The sequence below is a fragment of the Lacerta agilis genome, chromosome 14, assembly GCF_009819535.1.
Source record: "Lacerta agilis isolate rLacAgi1 chromosome 14, rLacAgi1.pri, whole genome shotgun sequence".
In the NCBI taxonomy this organism is placed as follows: Eukaryota; Metazoa; Chordata; class Lepidosauria; order Squamata; family Lacertidae; genus Lacerta; species Lacerta agilis.
This window is the reverse complement of record NC_046325.1, coordinates 901689-922430: the sequence shown is the minus strand read 5'-3', so window position 1 is coordinate 922430 and position 20742 is coordinate 901689. Positions and strand designations below refer to the sequence as shown.

Sequence of the window (20742 nt, the reverse complement as noted above, 5' to 3'; positions counted from 1 at the left end):
CTTGTGGTGTGGTCTCCTTGAAGTGCTCAGTAGGTGTTTTTGTGCTTGACGTTAGGGTGGGTTCTGTTGTTTCAGAAGGCTCAGAACTGGAAGTAAAGGGAGTCATGGATGGAGTAGGTGTTGTAGTCTCATTAGTTGAGGTTGGAGTTTCAGAGGTCACCTCACTATAGGGGACTTCTGTCAATGTTGACGGAGAAGAAAGCTGTTTTGTGGATGGTTCCTCAGTGGTGGAAGAACTGGACATTACTGTGAACTCCGATGAAGTCCCTTGTGGTGTGGTCTCCCTGAAGTGCTCAGTAGGTGTTTTTGTGCTTGACGTTAGGGTGGGTTCTGTTGTCTCAGAAGGCTCAGAACTGGAAGTAAATGGAGTCATGGATGAAGTAGGTGTTGTAGTCTCATTAGTTGAGGTTGGGGTTTCAGAGGTCACCTCACTAGAGGGGACTTCTGTCAATGTTGACTGAGAAGAAAGCTGTTTTGTGGATGGTTCCTCAGTGGTGGAAGAACTAGACATTACTGTGAACTCCGATGAAGTCCCTTGTGGTGTCGTCTCCCTGAAGTGCTCAGTAGGTATTTTTGTGCTTGATGTTAGGGTGGGTTCTGTTGTCTCAGAAGGCTCAGAACTGGAAGTAAAAGGAGTCATGGATGGAGTAGGTGTTGTAGTCTCATTAGTTGAGGTTGGAGTTTCAGAGGTCACCTCACCAGAGGGGACTTCTGTCAATGTTGACTGAGAAGAAAGCTGTTTTGTGGATGGTTCCTCAGTGGTGGAAGAACTAGACATTACTGTGAACTCCGATGAAGTCCCTTGTGGTTTGGTCTCCCTGAAGTGGTCAGTAGGTGTTTTTGTGCTTGACGTTAGGGTGGGTTCTGTTGTCTCAGAAGGCTCAGAACTGGAAGTAAAAGGAGTCATGGATGAAGTAGGTGTTGTAGTCTCATTAGTTGAGGTTGGAGTTTCAGAGGTCACCTCACTAGAGGGGACTTCTGTCAATGTTGACGGAGAAGAAAGCTGTTTTGTGGATGGTTCCTCAGTGGTGGAAGAACTAGACATTACTGTGAACTCCGATGAAGTCCCTTGTGATGTGGTCTCCCTGAAGTGCTCAGTAGGTGTTTTTGTGCTTGACGTTAGGGTGGGTTCTGTTGTCTCAGAAGGCTCAGAACTGGAAGTAAAAGGAGTCATGGATGGAGTAGGTGTTGTAGTCTCATTAGTTGAGGTTGGAGTTTCAGAGGTCACCTCACTAGAGGGGACTTCTGTCAATGTTGACTGAGAAGAAAGCTGTTTTGTGGATGGTTCCTCAGTGGTGGAAGAGCTAGACATTACTGTGAACTCCGATGAAGTCCCTTGTGGTGTGGTCTCCTTGAAGTGCTCAGTAGGTGTTTTTGTGCTTGACGTTAGGGTGGGTTCTGTTGTTTCAGAAGGCTCAGAACTGGAAGTAAAGGGAGTCATGGATGGAGTAGGTGTTGTAGTCTCATTAGTTGAGGTTGGAGTTTCAGAGGTCACCTCACTAGAGGGGACTTCTGTCAATGTTGACGGAGAAGAAAGCTGTTTTGTGGATGGTTCCTCAGTGGTGGAAGAACTAGACATTACTGTGAACTCCGATGAAGTCCCTTGTGATGTGGTCTCCCTGAAGTGCTCAGTAGGTGTTTTTGTGCTTGACGTTAGGGTGGGTTCTGTTGTCTCAGAAGGCTCAGAACTGGAAGTAAAAGGAGTCATGGATGGAGTAGGTGTTGTAGTCTCATTAGTTGAGGTTGGAGTTTCAGAGGTCACCTCACTAGAGGGGACTTCTGTCAATGTTGACGGAGAAGAAAGCTGTTTTGTGGATGGTTCCTCAGTGGTGGAAGAACTAGACATTACTGTGAACTCCGATGAAGTCCCTTGTGATGTGGTCTGCCTGAAGTGCTCAGTAGGTGTTTTTGTGCTTGACGTTAGGGTGGGTTCTGTTGTCTCAGAAGGCTCAGAACTGGAAGTAAAAGGAGTCATGGATGGAGTAGGTGTTGTAGTCTCATTAGTTGAGGTTGGAGTTTCAGAGGTCACCTCACTAGAGGGGACCTCAGACAATGTTGACTGAGAAGAAAGCTGTTTTGTGGATGATTCCACAGTGGTGGAAGAACTAGACATTACTGTGAACTCCGATGAAGTCCCTTGTGGTGTGGTCTCCCTGAAGTGCTCAGTAGGTGTTTTTGTGCTTGACGTTAAGGTGGGTTCTGTTGTCTCAGAAGGCTCAAAACTGGAAGTAAAAGGAGTCATGGATGGAGTAGGTGTTGTAGTCTCATTAGTTGAGGTTGGAGTTTCAGAGGTCACCTCACTAGAGGGGACCTCTGACAATGTTGACTGAGAAGAAAGCTGTTTTGTGGATGATTCCACAGTGGTGGAAGAACTAGACATTACTGTGAACTCCGATGAAGTCCCTTGTGGTGTGGTCTCCCTGAAGTGCTCAGTAGGTGTTTTTGTGCTTGACGTTAGGGTGGGTTCTGTTGTCTCAGAAGGCTCAGAACTGGAAGTAAATGGAGTCATGGATGAAGTAGGTGTTGTAGTCTCATTAGTTGAGGTTGGGGTTTCAGAGGTCACCTCACTAGAGGGGACTTCTGTCAATGTTGACTGAGAAGAAAGCTGTTTTGTGGATGGTTCCTCAGTGGTGGAAGAACTAGACATTACTGTGAACTCCGATGAAGTCCTTTGTGGTGTGGTCTCCCTGAAGTGCTCAGTAGGTGTTTTTGTGCTTGACGTTAGGTTGGGTTCTGTTGTTTCAGAAGGCTCAGAACTGGAAGTAAAAGGAGTCATGGATGGAGTAGGTGTTGTAGTCTCATTAGTTGAGGTTGGAGTTTCAGAGGTCACCTCACTAGAGGGGACTTCTGTCAATGTTGACTGAGAAGAAAGCTGTTTTGTGGATGGTTCCTCAGTGGTGGAAGAACTAGACATTACTGTGAACTCCGATGAAGTCCCTTGTGGTGTGGTCTCCCTGAAGTGCTCAGTAGGTGTTTTTGTGCTTGACGTTAGGGTGGGTTCTGTTGTCTCAGAAGGCTCAGAACTGGAAGTAAAAGGAGTCATGGATGGAGTAGGTGTTGTAGTCTCATTAGTTGAGGTTGGAGTTTCAGAGGTCACCTCACTAGAGGGGACTTCTGTCAATGTTGACTGAGAAGAAAGCTGTTTTGTGGATGGTTCCTCAGTGGTTGAAGAACTAGACATTACTGTGAACTCCGATGAAGTCCCTTGTGGTGTGGTCTCCCTGAAGTGCTCAGTAGGTGTTTTTGTGCTTGACGTTAGGGTGGGTTCTGTTGTTTCAGAAGGCTCAGAACTGGAAGTAAAAGGAGTCATGGATGGAGTAGGTGTTGTAGTCTCATTAGTTGAGGTTGGGGTTTCAGAAGTCACCTCACTAGAGGGGACTTCTGTCAATGTTGACTGAGAAGAAAGCTGTTTTGTGGATGGTTCCTCAGTGGTGGAAGAACTAGACATTACTGTGAACTCCGATGAAGTCCCTTGTGGTGTGGTCTCCCTGAAGTGCTCAGTAGGTATTTTTGTGCTTGATGTTAGGGTGGGTTCTGTTGTCTCAGAAGGCTCAGAACTGGAAGTAAAAGGAGTCATGGATGGAGTAGGTGTTGTAGTCTCATTAGTTGAGGTTGGAGTTTCAGAGGTCACCTCACCAGAGGGGACTTCTGTCAATGTTGACTGAGAAGAAAGCTGTTTTGTGGATGGTTCCTCAGTGGTGGAAGAGCTAGACATTACTGTGAACTCCGATGAAGTCCCTTGTGTGGTCTCCTTGAAGTGCTCAGTAGGTGTTTTTGTGCTTGACGTTAGGGTGGGTTCTGTTGTTTCAGAAGGCTCAGAACTGGAAGTAAAGGGAGTCATGGATGGAGTAGGTGTTGTAGTCTCATTAGTTGAGGTTGGAGTTTCAGAGGTCACCTCACTAGAGGGGACTTCTGTCAATGTTGACGGAGAAGAAAGCTGTTTTGTGGATGGTTCCATAGTGGTGGAAGAACTGGACATTACTGTGAACTCCGATGAAGTCCCTTGTGGTGTGGTCTCCTTGAAGTGCTCAGTAGGTGTTTTTGTGCTTGACGTTAGGGTGGGTTCTGTTGTCTCAGAAGGCTCAGAACTGGAAGTAAAAGGAGTCATGGATGGAGTAGGTGTTGTAGTCTCATTAGTTGAGGTTGGAGTTTCAGAGGTCTCCTCACTAGAGGGGACCTCTGACAATGTTGACTGAGAAGAAAGCTGTTTTGTGGATGATTCCACAGTGGTGGAAGAACTAGACATTACTGTGAACTCCGATGAAGTCCCTTGTGGTGTGGTCTCCCTGAAGTGCTCAGTAGGTGTTTTTGTGCTTGACGTTAAGGTGGGTTCTGTTGTCTCAGAAGGTTCAGAACTGGAAGTAAAAGGAGTCATGGATGGAGTAGGTGTTGTAGTCTCATTAGTTGAGGTTGGAGTTTCAGAGGTCACCTCACTAGAGGGGACCTCTGACAATGTTGACTGAGAAGAAAGCTGTTTTGTGGATGATTCCACAGTGGTGGAAGAACTAGACATTACTGTGAACTCCGATGAAGTCCCTTGTGGTGTGGTCTCCCTGAAGTGCTCAGTAGGTGTTTTTGTGCTTGACGTTAGGGTGGGTTCTGTTGTCTCAGAAGGCTCAGAACTGGAAGTAAATGGAGTCATGGATGGAGTAGGTGTTGTAGTCTCATTAGTTGAGGTTGGGGTTTCAGAGGTCACCTCACTAGAGGGGACTTCTGTCAATGTTGACTGAGAAGAAAGCTGTTTTGTGGATGGTTCCTCAGTGGTGGAAGAACTAGACATTACTGTGAACTCCGATGAAGTCCCTTGTGGTGTGGTCTCCCTGAAGTGCTCAGTAGGTGTTTTTGTGCTTGACGTTAGGTTGGGTTCTGTTGTTTCAGAAGGCTCAGAACTGGAAGTAAAAGGAGTCATGGATGGAGTAGGTGTTGTAGTCTCATTAGTTGAGGTTGGAGTTTCAGAGGTCACCTCACTAGAGGGGACTTCTGTCAATGTTGACGGAGAAGAAAGCTGTTTTGTGGATGGTTCCTCAGTGGTGGAAGAACTAGACATTACTGTGAACTCCGATGAAGTCCCTTGTGGTGTGGTCTCCCTGAAGTGCTCAGTAGGTGTTTTTGTGCTTGACGTTAGGGTGGGTTCTGTTGTCTCAGAAGGCTCAGAACTGGAAGTAAAAGGAGTCATGGATGGAGTAGGTGTTGTAGTCTCATTAGTTGAGGTTGGAGTTTCAGAGGTCACCTCACTAGAGGGGACTTCTGTCAATGTTGACTGAGAAGAAAGCTGTTTTGTGGATGGTTCCTCAGTGGTTGAAGAACTAGACATTACTGTGAACTCCGATGAAGTCCCTTGTGGTGTGGTCTCCCTGAAGTGCTCAGTAGGTGTTTTTGTGCTTGACGTTAGGGTGGGTTCTGTTGTTTCAGAAGGCTCAGAACTGGAAGTAAAAGGAGTCATGGATGGAGTAGGTGTTGTAGTCTCATTAGTTGAGGTTGGGGTTTCAGAGGTCACCTCACTAGAGGGGACTTCTGTCAATGTTGACGGAGAAGAAAGCTGTTTTGTGGATGGTTCCTCAGTGGTGGAAGAACTAGACATTACTGTGAACTCCGATGAAGTCCCTTGTGGTGTGGTCTCCCTGAAGTGCTCAGTAGGTATTTTTGTGCTTGATGTTAGGGTGGGTTCTGTTGTCTCAGAAGGCTCAGAACTGGAAGTAAAAGGAGTCATGGATGGAGTAGGTGTTGTAGTCTCATTAGTTGAGGTTGGAGTTTCAGAGGTCACCTCACCAGAGGGGACTTCTGTCAATGTTGACTGAGAAGAAAGCTGTTTTGTGGATGGTTCCTCAGTGGTGGAAGAGCTAGACATTACTGTGAACTCCGATGAAGTCCCTTGTGTGGTCTCCTTGAAGTGCTCAGTAGGTGTTTTTGTGCTTGACGTTAGGGTGGGTTCTGTTGTCTCAGAAGGCTCAGAACTGGAAGTAAAAGGAGTCATGGATGGAGTAGGTGTTGTAGTCTCATTAGTTGAGGTTGGAGTTTCAGAGGTCTCCTCACTAGAGGGGACCTCTGACAATGTTGACTGAGAAGAAAGCTGTTTTGTGGATGATTCCACAGTGGTGGAAGAACTAGACATTACTGTGAACTCCGATGAAGTCCCTTCTGGTGTGGTCTCCCTGAAGTGCTCAGTAGGTGTTTTTGTGCTTGACGTTAAGGTGGGTTCTGTTGTCTCAGAAGGTTCAGAACTGGAAGTAAAAGGAGTCATGGATGGAGTAGGTGTTGTAGTCTCATTAGTTGAGGTTGGAGTTTCAGAGGTCACCTCACTAGAGAGGACCTCTGACAATGTTGACTGAGAAGAAAGCTGTTTTGTGGATGGTTCCTCAGTGGTGGAAGAACTAGACATTACTGTGAACTCCGATGAAGTCCCTTGTGATGTGGTCTCCCTGAAGTGCTCAGTAGGTGTTTTTGTGCTTGACGTTAGGGTGGGTTCTGTTGTCTCAGAAGGCTCAGAACTGGAAGTTTCAGATGTAGTGTCTGTGAATGAAAAATAGTTTCATCAATTACTTTTCTTTTTGTATTAATTAGTAAATCAATTGCCTAAATCAGTATATCCAATGCGCAGGCCTCAATACGCTCCCCAGGAAAAGATAGCCCCCAGCGTAGTTTAAAACATATACTCATGTAACAGAATATCTCATTTCAATATCTCATTTAGTTTGCTTACAGCACTATGCCATTTCTACCCCTTTTTTTAGTAAACAGACCACATCGTTTAATAGGTTTAAAACAGCTTTCCTAGAAATACTTCAAAGGTCATCTTCACGCCTTCAGCCAAGAAGAAGAAGAAGAAGAAGAAGTAGTGTTTGGATTTGTTTTTGTTTTTTTATAAGAATTTATTGGATTTTCATAATAAGAATACACAAAATAGCAATACAAAAAATACAAACTACACAAAATACACACAAACAAAACAATTATTTACTCATCCTTATCTTCTTTATAATCCTAAGCTTGGGACTTCCTCGCATCCTCTCTTTTGCGTTCATTTTTATTCTTCTTTCGTAACTTTGTAACATTGTAAAATCTACTTTCTTACATCTAATCTTAGTCTTACATTTATAAACAACGTATCTTAAATCTTATTCTTGTCAACATATCTTAAATCTTAAATCTTGTTCTTATCAAATAAAACATCAAATTCCAAATCTCCACTTCTTTTATACTCTTTTCACTTAACTTTGTTATGCTGTAGTCTATATTTCTTCTGATTCCAATTTAAAATATGTATAAAAAACAACACATCTTAACAAATACCTAAATATTTCTTCCATTCTCATAGTCCATTTTCCCTCTGGTGTCGGAGTACCTTGGTCAGCCTTTATAATATCCCCATTAATCCATACTTTACCCCACCCCCCTCCTGTCCATCCTCACCCTTCCCTTTGCTTTTCCCATCCCCCACAAGTCTCCCCCCCAAAGTTTCCCCAATCCAGTTTCTTCTTCTTCTGTTATTTCCTTCATATTCCATTTTAAACTTAGTATTCCTTGTTGTAGCTCCTCCAGAATGTAACATTCTTCTTGATAGGTAGTTGCAGTAACTTTTTCACAAAGTATCTTTTCTCCACTCTCAACTCCGTATTGCATTTTCCATGGTTGTTGTTCTTGAACCTCTGGGCTGCCACCCCAGGGGTTCACTGTACTGTCCAAACTATGGGCTCCCCGTCTCTCATGCCAGGGAAGCCTTTCTTGTTTTCCAACTTGTGTCTTCTCCTCTTCAGAAAATTCCTCTGGATCAGCATTCTTTCCATCCTTTCCATCGAGTGGGTATTTAAAACAGTTCTTCCAAGTAGTTCCAATCTGGGTAAACTTGTCTATAACTTTCTGCTGAAGTAGTTGCAATTCAAACAACAGTCTTTCCTGGGATGGTGTCATTGTTGAGTCTAGCACTTCAAGGACACTGTGGGATTTGAGTAGGCAGGAAGTGATTGGGTCTCAGTATTTTTCCAGCAGGAAATTGAATGCAGATACAGGAAATTGAATGCAGATTTCCAAAGAATAGCAAGGAGAGACAAGAGGGCCTTTCTAAACGAGCAATGCAAAGAAATAGAGGAAAATAACAGAATGGGAAAAACCAGAGATTTATTCAAGAAAATTGGAGATATGAAAGGAACATTTCGTACAAAGATTACCACAATTAAGGACAAAAGTGGAAAGGACCTAACAGAAGCAGAAGACATCAAGAAGAGGTGGCAAGAATACACAGGGGAATTATACCAGAAAGATATGGAGGTCTCATACACCCCAGGAAATGTGGTTGCTGACCTTGAGCCAGACATCCTGGAGAGTGAAGTCAAATGGGCCTTAGAAAGCCTTGCTAACAACAAGGCCAGTGGAAGTGATGATATTCCAGCTGAACTATTTAAAATTTTAAAAGAGGATGCTGTTAAGGTGCTGCACTCAATATGCCAGCAAGTTTGGAAAACTCAGCAGTGGCCAGAGGATTGGAGAAGATCAGTCTACATCCCAATCCCAAAGAAGGGCAGTGCCAAAGAATGCTCCAACTACCGCACAATTGCACTCATTTCACACGCTAGCAAGGTTATGCTTAAAATTCTACAAGGCAGGCTTAAGCAGTATGTGGACCGAGAACTCCCAGAAGTGCAAGCTGGATTTCGAAGGGGCAGAGGAACCAGAGACCAAATTGCAAACATGCGCTGGATTATGGAGAAAGCCAGAGAGTTCCAGAAAAACATCTACTTCTGCTTCATTGATTATGCAAAAGCATTTGACTGTGTCGACCACAGCAAACTATGGCAAGTTCTTAAAGAAATGGGAGTGCCGGATCACCTCATTTGCCTCCTGAGAAATCTCTATGTGGGACAAGAAGCTACAGTTAGAACTGGATATGGAACAACTGATTGGTTCAAAATTGGGAAAGGAGTACGACAAGGCTGTATATTGTCTCCCTGCTTATTTAACTTATATGCAGAATACATCATGCGAAAGGCTGGACTGGATGAATCCCCAACCGGAATTAAGATTGCCGGAAAAAATATCAACAACCTCAGATATGCTGATGATACTACCTTGATGGCAGAAAGTGAGGAAGAATTGAACAACCTTTTAATGAGGGTGAAAGAAGAGAGCGCAAAATATGGTCTGAAGCTCAACATCAAAAAAACTAAGATCATGGCCACTGGTCCCATCACCTCCTGGCAAATAGAAGGGGAAGAAATGGAGGCAGTGAGAGATTTCACTTTCTTGGGTTCCATGATCACTGCAGATGGTGACAGCAGTCACGAAATCAGAAGACGCCTGCTTCTTGGGAGAAAAGCAATGACAAACCTAGACAGCATCTTAAAAAGCAAAGACATCACCTTGCCGACAAAAGTCCGTATAGTTAAAGCTATGGTTTTCCCAGTAGTAATGTATGGAAGTGAGAGCTGGACCATAAAGAAGGCTGATCGCCGTAGAATTGATGCTTTTGAATTATGGTGCTGGAGGAGACTCTTGAGAGTCCCGTGGACTGCAAGAAGATCAAACCTATCCATTCTCAAAGAAATCAGCCCTGAGTACTCACTAGAAGGACAGATCCTGAAGTTGAGGCTCCAGTACTTTGGCCACCTCATGAGAAGAGAAGAATCCCTAGAAAAGACCCTGATGTTGGGAAAGATGGAGGGCACAAGGAGAAGGGGACGACAGAGGATGAGATGGTTGGACAGTGCTCTTGAAGCTACTAACATGAGTTTGGCCAAACTGCGAGAGGCAGTGAAGGATAGGCGTGCCTGGCGTACTCTGGTCCATGGGGTCACGAAGAGTCGGACACGACTGAACGACTGAACAACAACAACAATTTTTCCAGCTGCGCAATCCGGTCCAAAGCCGCCATTCCTTGCCTGACCCAGACTCCTTGGGCCAGAGGGTTAGCAGAATCTCTCTTTTTAAGTTATAATCCACAAGAAGAAATAAATCAAACTCTCAGTCTTCCCCCCAAACAGGGTTTTCTAAAGTATTCAAAATCAGCGTTAAACTTTAAAGCAAGTCTTAAGCGGCTCCAGCTTCATTGACGTTACTTTGATCTTGCCGCTGTTAGAGAGAGACGGACTTCCTCATTTTAAATCTCTCTCCTTAAGCCAAATTAGCACTTTAGGTTCAAATTAAGCTCTGTACTTACAGAGTCCTTGTTTTGGATCCAGATTGAGGAAAAGCACAGCGCTCAAAATCCTGCAGAACCCGCTGCTTCGTGTCTTCGGTTAGAGGTGGCTTCTTCAGCGCCGTCCCAGAGCCCCGCTCGCTCAAGCCTCCCTTTTACAAGGGTTGCTTGAGAGCAGGGTCGAAACTTCTGGTGCCCGCTAGAAACCCAAGCCCGCGGGACGCTCTTCTCGCGGTTTAACGGAGCCCACAGCGCGGTTGCAGTAGCTCCAATCCCTGAAGACACCGGAGCTGTCTCAGAGCTGAGACAGCTCCCGACTGCTCTGAATGGCACTCACACCGCAAGTCTGAAGAGTTTGGATTTGATATCCCGCTTTTCACTACCCGAAGGAGTCTCAAAGCGGCTAACATTCCCCTTTCCCTTCCTCCCCCACAACAAACACTCTGGGGCTCCGGAGGGCGGGCGGGTTGGGGAGGGGGCGCCCGGTATGCCGGCGGGCTCACATGGCATCCCTGGGGGGGCCGCCGCCCAGGCGCGCCACGCCACCCAGGCCCTGAGGCCAGACCTCCCATTTGTTCCTGAGTTCACATAGTAAACTGAGTGAAGAAAGAAGCTTCATATCCTCCTTCTTTGGAGGTAATGGGGCATGACCCAACTGAGTCTAAGGATACAATTCCCTGGTCGTATTAAATATTAGGTAGCCCAGACTTGCTTGTTATATTTAACTGCAATTTCCCAGTCTCAACAGTTGTGTTTGAAGTCTCTGTAGTTAGCTTACTGGAAAGGACATACAATGTTGACTGAGAAGACATCTCATTTGTGCATGGCTGCTCACTTGTGGAAGAACTAGATGTCTCTGTGGGCTCATTTGAGGTCTCTTCTTGTGTACTATGCCTTGAGGGAGGGAGGCTGAGGGAAGAGTTAGCAACGAGCAGCAGTCAAAATTAGTGCAGATCCTAGGAGCTTGTGACCAGAGCTTGCAACCAGACCTTGCAAACAGGAGTGTTTGCAAGGGCATTTAGCAGGGGAGTTTTAAGGGGAGGCCCAGAGTTCTGTCTCTTGGTGTACATAGGACCAGAGACATGGAGGGTGAGGGAGCTGCTGCAGTGACCTGTAACACCTGTGCCATGTTTGTCATCCTGCCAGAGAGCAAGAAACAGTACACTTGCAGCAAGTGCAAGCTGGTTGTCTTTCTGGAAGAGAAGTTGCAGCAACTTGAGGCTCGCCTAGCTACACTTCAGGGATATCGGGTGGCGCTGTGGTTTAAACCACTGAGCCTTGGGCTTGCCAGTCAGAAGGTTGGCGGTTCGAATCTCCCGTTGTTCGGTCCCAGCTCCTGCCAACCTAGCAGCTTGAATGCACGTCAAGTGCAAGTAGATAAATAGGTACCGCTCTGGTGGGAAGGTAAACGGCGTTTCCATGTGCTGCTCTGGTTTCGCCAGAAGCGGCTTAGTCATGCTGGCCACATAACCCGGAAAAACTGTCTGCAGACAAACGTCGGCTACCTTGGCCAGTAAAGCGAGATGAGCACCACAACCCCAGAGTCGTTCGCGACTGGACTTAACTGTCAGGGGTCCTTTACCTTTTTAGCCACACCTCAAGCAACAGGACAACATGCAGTTACTTAGAATCATATAGTTGGAAGAGACCACAAGGGTCATCCAGTCCAACCCCCTGCCAAGCAGGAAACACCATCAAAGCATTCCTGACAGATGGCTGTCAAGCCTCCGCTTAAAGACCTCCAAAGAAGGAGACTCCACCACACTCCTTGGCAGCAAATTCCACTGTCGAACAGCTCTTACTGTCAGGAAGTTCTTCCTAATGTTTAGGTGGAATCTTCTATCTTGTAGTTTGAATCCATTGCCCCATGTCCGCTTCTCTGGAGCAGCAGAAAACAACCTTTCTCCCTCCTCTATATGACATCCTTTGATATATTTGAACATGGCTATCATATCACCCCTTATCTGAAGAAGTGTGCATGCACACGAAAGCTCATACCAGGAACAAACTCAGTTGGTCTCTAAGGTGCTACTAGAAAGAATTTTCGATTTTGTTTTGATATCACCCCTTAACCTTCTCTTCTCCAGGCTAAACATACCCAGCTCTATACTTGATAGAGCTGAGTTGACTGAGATTGAGCACCAAGAGAGATGCTTTGTCCCCAAGTGGAAAAAGATTGTCCATTGCAAGAGTCTAACCCCTGGAGGAATGTGACACACAGAAGTAGGACAGTCACAAACCACACTTGGTCTTAGAGTTGCAAAATCACTTCCATGCTCTCACCTTGAACACTGATTCTGGGCCAGAGGAGCTAGGACAGCAGTTGCCAACCTCAGAAGACACGAAGGTGGCTGTGAAAGCTACAGTGCACAGAACGATTATTCACACCCCCAAGAGGAGAAAGAGACAGGAGGAGATGGATTTGTAGGAGTCCTTTTCCATTCTTAATCTAACCCCATCAGATCCAAGGCTACTGACCTTGGGTGTGTATGCTAATGCACTTGCTACCTTCTGTGGAGATGACATTAGAGAAAGGGAATTGCAGCCTAGAGATGACAAGCTGGGAGGAAGGCCCCAGTAGAAGTCACCATTAAAATAGGAGAGGGAACACAAACCACCCCATCATGGTCCTTCAGCCCCATCCTAACTACAAACAAATTAGAGAGAGTCTCACAAAAACTCTCCAAAACTACTTCAAGGAAAATGATGTAGACAATATAAAAACACCCCTCTTATGGGAAGCAATGAAAGCGGTTACCAGAGGAGCTTGCATAAAAGAGAAAGCACTCCTTAAAAAACAAACCTCCTCCAAAATTAGCAAAATAGAACAAGACATCATTGCCCTCTCATCACGCTACAAGCAAACAGGATCTAAAAAACTCCTTCAACTTATAGAACAAAAAAGGAGAGAACTAGACTCCTTAGAAATCAACAAAACAATGATCAGCATTCTATATTCTAAACAACACTTCTATGAATATGGAGGGGAAACCTCCAGACTATTAGCAAATAGATGTAGGAAAAAAGCACTCAAAACAAGAATACACTGCATCACCAAAAAAGATGGCAACATAACATTCTCCCCCAAAGAAATAACCTTAGATTTTGCAGAATTCTACTCTAACCTATACACCTTCCATAGCCCACCTGAGAAGGAAATCAGACAATTCCTAGCAGGACTGACCATGCCTTAACTGATGAGGAACAGGAATTCATGGACAGTCCTATCACCCCAGAGGAAATAGATATGGTCCTCACAAACTTGAAACCACACAAAGCCCCAGGCCCAGACGGCTTTACAGCAGAATTCTATAGGAAATTCAAAGAACACCTGATACCCTACATGACCCGCCTATTCAATGACATCATGAAAGGGGGGCCCATCCCCAAAACCTGGAACCACTCCAAAATAGTCTCCATTCCAAAACCACTGAAAGACAGTCTCAAAGTAGAATCATACCAGCCAATCTCATTAATAAACCAAGACTACAAGATATGCACATCAATCTCGGCCAACCGCCTAAAAATCTTCTTATGCAAGTTAATAGCCCCAGACCAGACCGGCTTCGTCCCTGGTCGCAATATTACAGACCCTATCAGGAAACTACTGAACCTGATTGAACACAGCAAGGCAACTAAACTCCCACTGACAATTATGTCCCTAGACATCCTCAAAGCTTTTGATTGCTTAGAGTGGAAATAGCTATCAGCAGTACTAACTAGCATGAAATTTGGCCCCAACTTCCTACAAATCCTCAAACAAATATACTCCCAAGCCTCAGCAAAATGCAGAACTAACAATATGGACTCTAATACCATAGCAATCCAAAGAGGCACAAAACAAGGATGCCCATTGTCTCACTTCTTATTTATCCTGGCTCTGGAACCCCTAGCAATCTGAATCCAAGCAGCCACAGACATCAAGGGAGTGGAAATAAAAGGCAGAACCTATAAATTAGGGCTCTTTGCAGATGACCTAATGGTCACAACACCAGACCCCTTAAACACAGCAACCTCCCTAATCAGAGAACTCAGCACATTTGCAATGGTGTTGGGCCTACAAGTAAATTTTGCAAAGTCAGAAGCTATGTGCTTCAACACCCCTCCTCACACCCCAAAAGAACTCACTAATATCACCAAGATAAAACTTTGCCACACCAAGTTCAGATACGTAGGGGTACAAATAACCAGAAACCTCAATAAATTATATGTCCACAACTACAAGCCCCTGTGGCGACAAATAAACAAAGACCTAAAAGAGGTGGAACAACACGAATTTCACTCTCTCAGACAAAATAGCCATGATCAAAATGATCACTCTCCCAAAACTAACCTACCTATTCCAAACCCTCCCAGTCTGGATTCCCCAAACCCAACTCCGCAAATGGCAGAGAAAACTACACTCTCTTATCTTCTCACAAAAAAAACCAAGAATAAGCCCCAAATACCTGCACCTCCCCACCTCAGAAGGAGGATGGGGAATCCCCAACATAGAAACAAATTACATTGCCAACCAAATACGCCATATAATCCCATATACTGTATACTAGAAGATGAGACAAAACAATGTTGGTAAGAGCTTGTCAACTGTGGAACGTGCTCCATTGGGAGGTGTGGACCCCCCTTCTTTAGAGGCTTTTAAGCAGAGGCTGATCGCCGAAGAATTGATGCTTTTGAATTATGGTGCTGGAGGAGACTCTTGAGAGTCCCATGGACTGCAAGAAGATCAAACCTATCCATTCTTAAAGAAATCAGCCCTGAGTGCTCACTGGAAGGACAGATCCTGAAACTGAGGCTCCAGTACTTTGGCCACCTCATGAGAAGAGAAGACTCCCTAGAAAAGACCCTGATGTTGGGAAAGATGGAGGGCACAAGGAGAAGGGGGCGACAGAGGATGAGATGGTTGGACAGTGTTCTTGAACTACTAACATGAGTTTGGCCAAACTGCGAGAGGCAGTGAAGGATAGGCGTGCCTGGCGTGCTCTGGTCCATGGGGTCACGAAGAGTCGGACACGACTGAACGACTGAACAACAACAAGCAGAGGTTGAATGGCCATCTTTCATGGATGCTTTAGTTGTGATTCCTGCCTTGCAGAAGGTTGGACTAAATGAGTTCTGGGGTCCCATCCAATTCTCCAATTCTTTTATTATTTGACCCCTTTTGGACTAGTGTACAGTTCTTAACACCTCAAATACGATATGGTGGATTTGGAATAGTTTCAGACAAAGGCAACTAAAACAATCAAAGGGATGGAGTGAAAAGTCCCTATGAAGAAAGCGACTTTTTAGTTTAGTAAAGGTGAGTAAGAGGCAACATAATAGAAGTTTGTAAGAATCATGCATGGCATGGAGAAAGTGGATCGAAGAAAATTCTTCTCCACCTCTCTTAATACTTGAACCTGTGGACATCCAAAGAAGCTGAATGTTGGAAGATTTTGGACAGATAAAAGATTTTTTTTACGCAGCATGGATTTAAACTGTGGAACTCCCTTCCACAGGATGCTGGGATGGCCACCAACTTGGATGGCTTTAGAAGAGGACAGGGCAAATTCATGAAGGAGAGGGTTATCAATGGCTACTAGCCAAGATGGCTTGGCTCTGCCTCCACATACAGAAGCAGTAATGCTTGTGAATCAAGGACACAAGTATGGCATGGAGGGTAGACCTGGCTTGGCGGTAGGACTTGGGAAAGGGATCTAGGTGTCTCATTGGTTTCTCACAAGCTAACTCTAAGACAGCAATGTGAAGCAGCTGCGTGAAAAGCTAACACAATCAAAGGCGACATAAGCAGGCGCACACAATATCATAACAAGTCCAGACTGCAAGAAGCAATAGAGCCACTCTATTCTGTGCTTGTCAGGCTGTGTCTGGTTCTGGGTGCCACCTTTTAAGAAGGACAAAGTTGAAGGTGACCAGGATGGAAATAAAGACCATGGCTCAGTCGGTAGAGCATGAGACTATCTCAGGGTTATAGTTGAGAGCCCCACGTTGGGCAAAAGATTCCTGCATCGCAGGGGGTGGACTGGATGACCCTCAGGATCCCTTCCAACCCTATGATTCTATGATTCTACAAGGACTGGCTGAAAGAACTGAGTAGGTTGGCCCCTGGCAAAGGGAAGGTGAAAGGGACCCATGGTGACAGCAGTCTCGTAATGCTTACAGGGGTGCCATGGAAAAGATGGCGCAGACTCTTGTTTTCTGCCATTCCAGAAGGCAGGACTAGCACCAGTGGGTGGAATCGGCAGGGAAATGGCAGATTCTGACTGAGCAAGAGGAGGAACTTCCCAATGGCATGAGCTGCCTGGCAGGGGAATATCGAGTGGTGATGGTGGGCTCCCAGTCACTGGAGGGATATCAAGCAAAGAATGGGCTGCCCACCTGTCAGGGACAAGCAACAGCGGCAGGACTCATGCATGGCAGGTCTCCCACTAGTAGGGTTTCACTAGATGACCTAGATTTCTTCCAATCCTAAAATTCTATCATTCCAATTGCCAAGCTAAAAGAAACTATGGACATTTTACAGCTACTGTTTAAAGTGTGTGAGGGGGAAAGTGAACACACTGGTCATATATCCTGTGGAGACCAAATGTGGAAATCAGTGGCCTTGTCTGTCTGTTTCTAAGAATGTGCCTCCAGACCCAAGGCTCTCACTCTGCTTGATCTCTGTCTCTTGCCACCCTGGCCTCTTTCTAGAAGAAGTGCCAGATACAAATCCAATAATTAAAGACCTCGTTAAGAACAAGCACAGGCCCCAATCCTTTCCCAGAGAAAACCCACTCTTTAGCTCTAAATCAGAACAGGCTGCAATCCATGAAAAACCCGAATTCATACTGTGCAACTGTCCCGTTTTAAGCGGGGCACCCCAAGCTGACAGGAGCCTCACTGGCTTCCAATCCCAATCCTGCATGTCTCGTTTTGGCTCCCGCGCTCTGGCCACACCAGAGAACGGGACCCAAAAACAGAAGGAAAACTTACTTGACCCGCACTTCGCCACTCGCGGCATATTTGTGGCGCTGGTGGAGGAGGCTGTGCAGGCGGGCACAGTTTCTTCCAAGACAGAGGAGGAGGAGGCCCCAGATGAAGGTCCAAGGGGGACAGGGAGGAGGGAGAGCGGGTGGGCAGCAGTGAGTGAGCGAGCAGGCGAGGGAGGGGTGGGCAGCAGCAATTTTCCATTTTATTGTTGCATTTACACCCTGTCTTTTCTCTAAGGACCTCAAGGTGATGTTCCCACGTCTCCCTCCTCTCCTTTGGGCCTTACAGACACACTCTGATGTAGGTTAGGCTGTGAGGGAGTGTGACTGGCCCGAGATCGCCCAGTGGGCTACAAGGCTGAGTGGAGATTTGAATCCTGGTCTCTCCCAGGCCCTAGCCCAGCTTCCTGACCACCACCACCGCTGGCTGAGAGGTCCTGAGCCTTCAGCCTCCTGCAGCCATTCTTTCTGCCTCAATGTCAAATATGTTGAGGATAAAACTAGGTGTGACTTGCGACAACACCCAATCTGGGTCCTGCCAGTTGCCTATAAAGGCAGGGGGAGGGGGGCATAGAAGGTGCAATGTGAGTCCCCTGCCACCCGTGTCTTTTATCACCTGAAACCACCTTTAAATAAACAAATAAAGTTCTTGTTCTTTCCTGAGGTTACTCTTCGACTTGAAGGCTCACCAGGTGAAAATTGGCATTTACAGAACAGAAGGACGTTGGCTGTGGCTGGATGGACTCAGGTAGGGAGAACCTTAGTTTCCGCCCACCCACTCTCATCGCACTGTCAGCCACCCCCACAAATTTGGCCCACAGAACCACCACCCCCACACACCACATTCAGGCAGAATTCAGGGCTTGCCCACACTTGTCCCATGCCTACAAAGCACGGGTCCGAGAGATTTTCTGCATGTTTCATGTTTTCTAGGAACGAGTCCGAGCAGCTTTCCATTTCCTTCTCCTTACTGCTGAATCGGCACAAACGTCAATCTAAGGAAAACCCGATGGACGTTTATTCCAACTGAGCTGTAATGAGCAAGTTTTCCGGGGGGGGGGGGAGTGCTGGGGAAAGCGGAAGTGTGGACGATCCCTCAGCCGTGCACCAGCAAATCAAGTTTTCGCATTTACAGTTCATTGATAGCTCCTGTGCAGAAAACCCTCTTCCCCGGCAGATGGGAATGTTCGCAATAAGGAAAGTGGCAGGGAACAAATTAGAGATCAAAGTAACAAAACATTCTTTTAGGATTGGAAACCTTTTGTAGAATATCTAAAGAACTACTATAAATTGCATGGAAACACGGGCAGGATTTGAAATATGAGCAACAGTGGAAATAAGGCTAATAATTCGGGATGTATAAATGGAGTGGTTATAAGTTAAAATATTCAGCATTAAAGGATAAACATTGAACATCATGGAGGGGGGATGGGAAGCCAATTGATAAATTAAACGTATTGTTGATGGTAAACTTTTGAGAACTAAATAAACATAGATATATATTAGAAAAAGGGGAAAGAAAGTGGCAGGGAAATGCCCTGGAAAGTGTGCGGTGATAACGCTTGTTTTATAATCGTTAGAAAGCCAACATCTTCTAATCTCCCTGCAAACAAGTCAGGGGAAATGCTCCAGAAACCCACTGGCAGAAAGCTGCCTGGAACCCAAACAGGGCCATCAAATGAAGCTGAGGAGTGAGAGTCTCAGAATGGAGAAAGAAAACAAAGTCCTTCTTCACACATCATGTAGTTAAACCATGGGACTCCTTCCAACAAGATGCAGTGATAGCCACCAAGGAGGGTGGCTTTGGAAGAGGATTGGACAGAATCATGGCTTGCCATAGCTAATAGTCCTTATGGTCGTGTATGAGGATCAGAGGGGGTCTGCCACAGGAGACTCATCACCAGTGGGGAGAGAATCATCAGGACGGGGCTGCTGGCCTGGCTTGTGGGCTTCTCACTGGGGCATCCAGTCAGCCACTGTGGGGAATGGGATGCTGGACTAGAGAGAAGTTTCGTCCGATCCAAGAGCAATCTGGCTTTCCTGATGCTCCTTGTCTGACTGAGGTTAAGTTTCTCTGTGAGGAGGGAATGGGACTCTGCACATGCTCCGGGAGAGTCTCTTTTTAATTTTTTTACTTTAGGTATTTTGTGGATGAGCGACAGCTTCTGGGCTTGGGCTGCAATGAGCCTTGGCATGCGTTGAGCCCTGGCAGGGGGGCTGGCGACTCTCCTGTGACTCCACCCCTTCCCCAAATGCACCCACCACACAGCTGCCACACCCACCGCATCCAGGAGGCTCCTGTGTTCCCAAATACTTACCCGCTGTGGAGGCCATAATCAGCCCCGTCCAGAGGCAGAGAGCAAAGAGGCTCACCCCCATTCTCCAGTCATTGGGTCTCATGGGCTGAGGCACCAGTGGCCGCTGGCAAAGGTGGGGGCAGGTGCCAGAGGGTTTTCCAGGCAGAGGTCAAGGAGTGCACCTTCCTCCGATCAGCACCAAAGCTGGATTGAAGCACAAAGCTCCAGAGAGAGATTTCTAGCGGGGAGGGGAGGAGGAGGAGGAAGAGGAGGAGGAGGCTGGCCACACCATCCTTCAAGATGCTTCTGATAAGGGCAGGGATGTGTCACCTTCAGGGAGAGGCATCCAGCAGGAGGTGTCTCAGGGAGGAAACACCCTGGGAAGTGGTGGGTCAGTTGGGCATAGGGGGGGATTTGACCCACCGGCAGGGAAAGGGCACTGGTAAGGAGGGAGGGCAGTCATTCTCGGCAGGTATGTGCCAAGTGTGGCGCTCAGCCCGCCCAGTGTAAATAGCGACTTTGACAAAGGATGTTGGGCAAATATTTGCAGGGGGAAAGCTGTGAGCCAGGCCGGGGCCCCTCCCTAGAGCAGGTAAGGAAGGGATTGAATGAGGGGAAGGCAAGAAGGGCAATGGCGAGACCGCGGAGGAGAGAAAGCGGGAGAGGGAGGGGAGCTGGTAGAGCCATAGAACCACAAATCTAGTGCAACACACAAATCTCAGCTAAGAGAGTTCACCATATTCCAGGGGAGTCCATTCCACTGTCAAACATCATGGAATCATAGACTGGAAGGAATCCCTAGGCAGTCATCTAGTCAACCCCCCTGCGATGCAGGAATCACAGCTAAACATCCAGGGTGGTATTATGCTGTAATGTGGAATGCATGAAATACTTCATAATATCTCCCCAGTATTTTTTTATCCTTTGATAACTCTCAGTGCTTTTTTTCCAGGGGGTTCTCAAGGGTACGCAGCAGCACTGGTACCTCTTTTTGTTGTTGTTAAAAAGTGTGGCACTTACTGGAACAACTTCATGCTGAGTACCAGCACCCATTTTTCCAGGAAAAAAGCACTGATAACCTTGATCATCTTTTTAACAAGTCTGATGAATTTTGAGAACTTTTAAACATCCTTTAACATACTAATGCTGTACCAGGGCCAAATGGGAAGGGGTAGTTTGGTGGGAGAATTTTGAGATAACATTTAGATTTTATGATAATCCTAACAACTGTAAATTTTACTTATCATCATCATTATTTTGTAACACTGCTCAGGAAAAGTGCTCCCCCCTCCACCCCGTGCAAGTTTACTTTGCAAGATATATCTAACAATTTGGAAAAGGGCTG

General features: G+C 46.1%; 1 protein-coding gene across 1 annotated transcript in view; it reads right to left on the bottom strand.

The window, feature by feature from the left end:
* Nucleotides 1-19479, bottom strand: part of LOC117058807 (mucin-3B-like) — a 56430-nt gene extending 36951 nt beyond the window's left edge. Inside the window, exons 1-2 of the mRNA XM_033170175.1 lie at nucleotides 19419-19479; nucleotides 17105-17176 (exon numbers count right to left, since the gene is read on the bottom strand). Coding sequence (XP_033026066.1) covers nucleotides 17105-17176; nucleotides 19419-19479 — 133 coding nt within the window. The remainder of the gene's footprint in view (nucleotides 1-17104; nucleotides 17177-19418) is intronic.
* Nucleotides 19480-20742: the final 1263 nt, after the last annotated feature.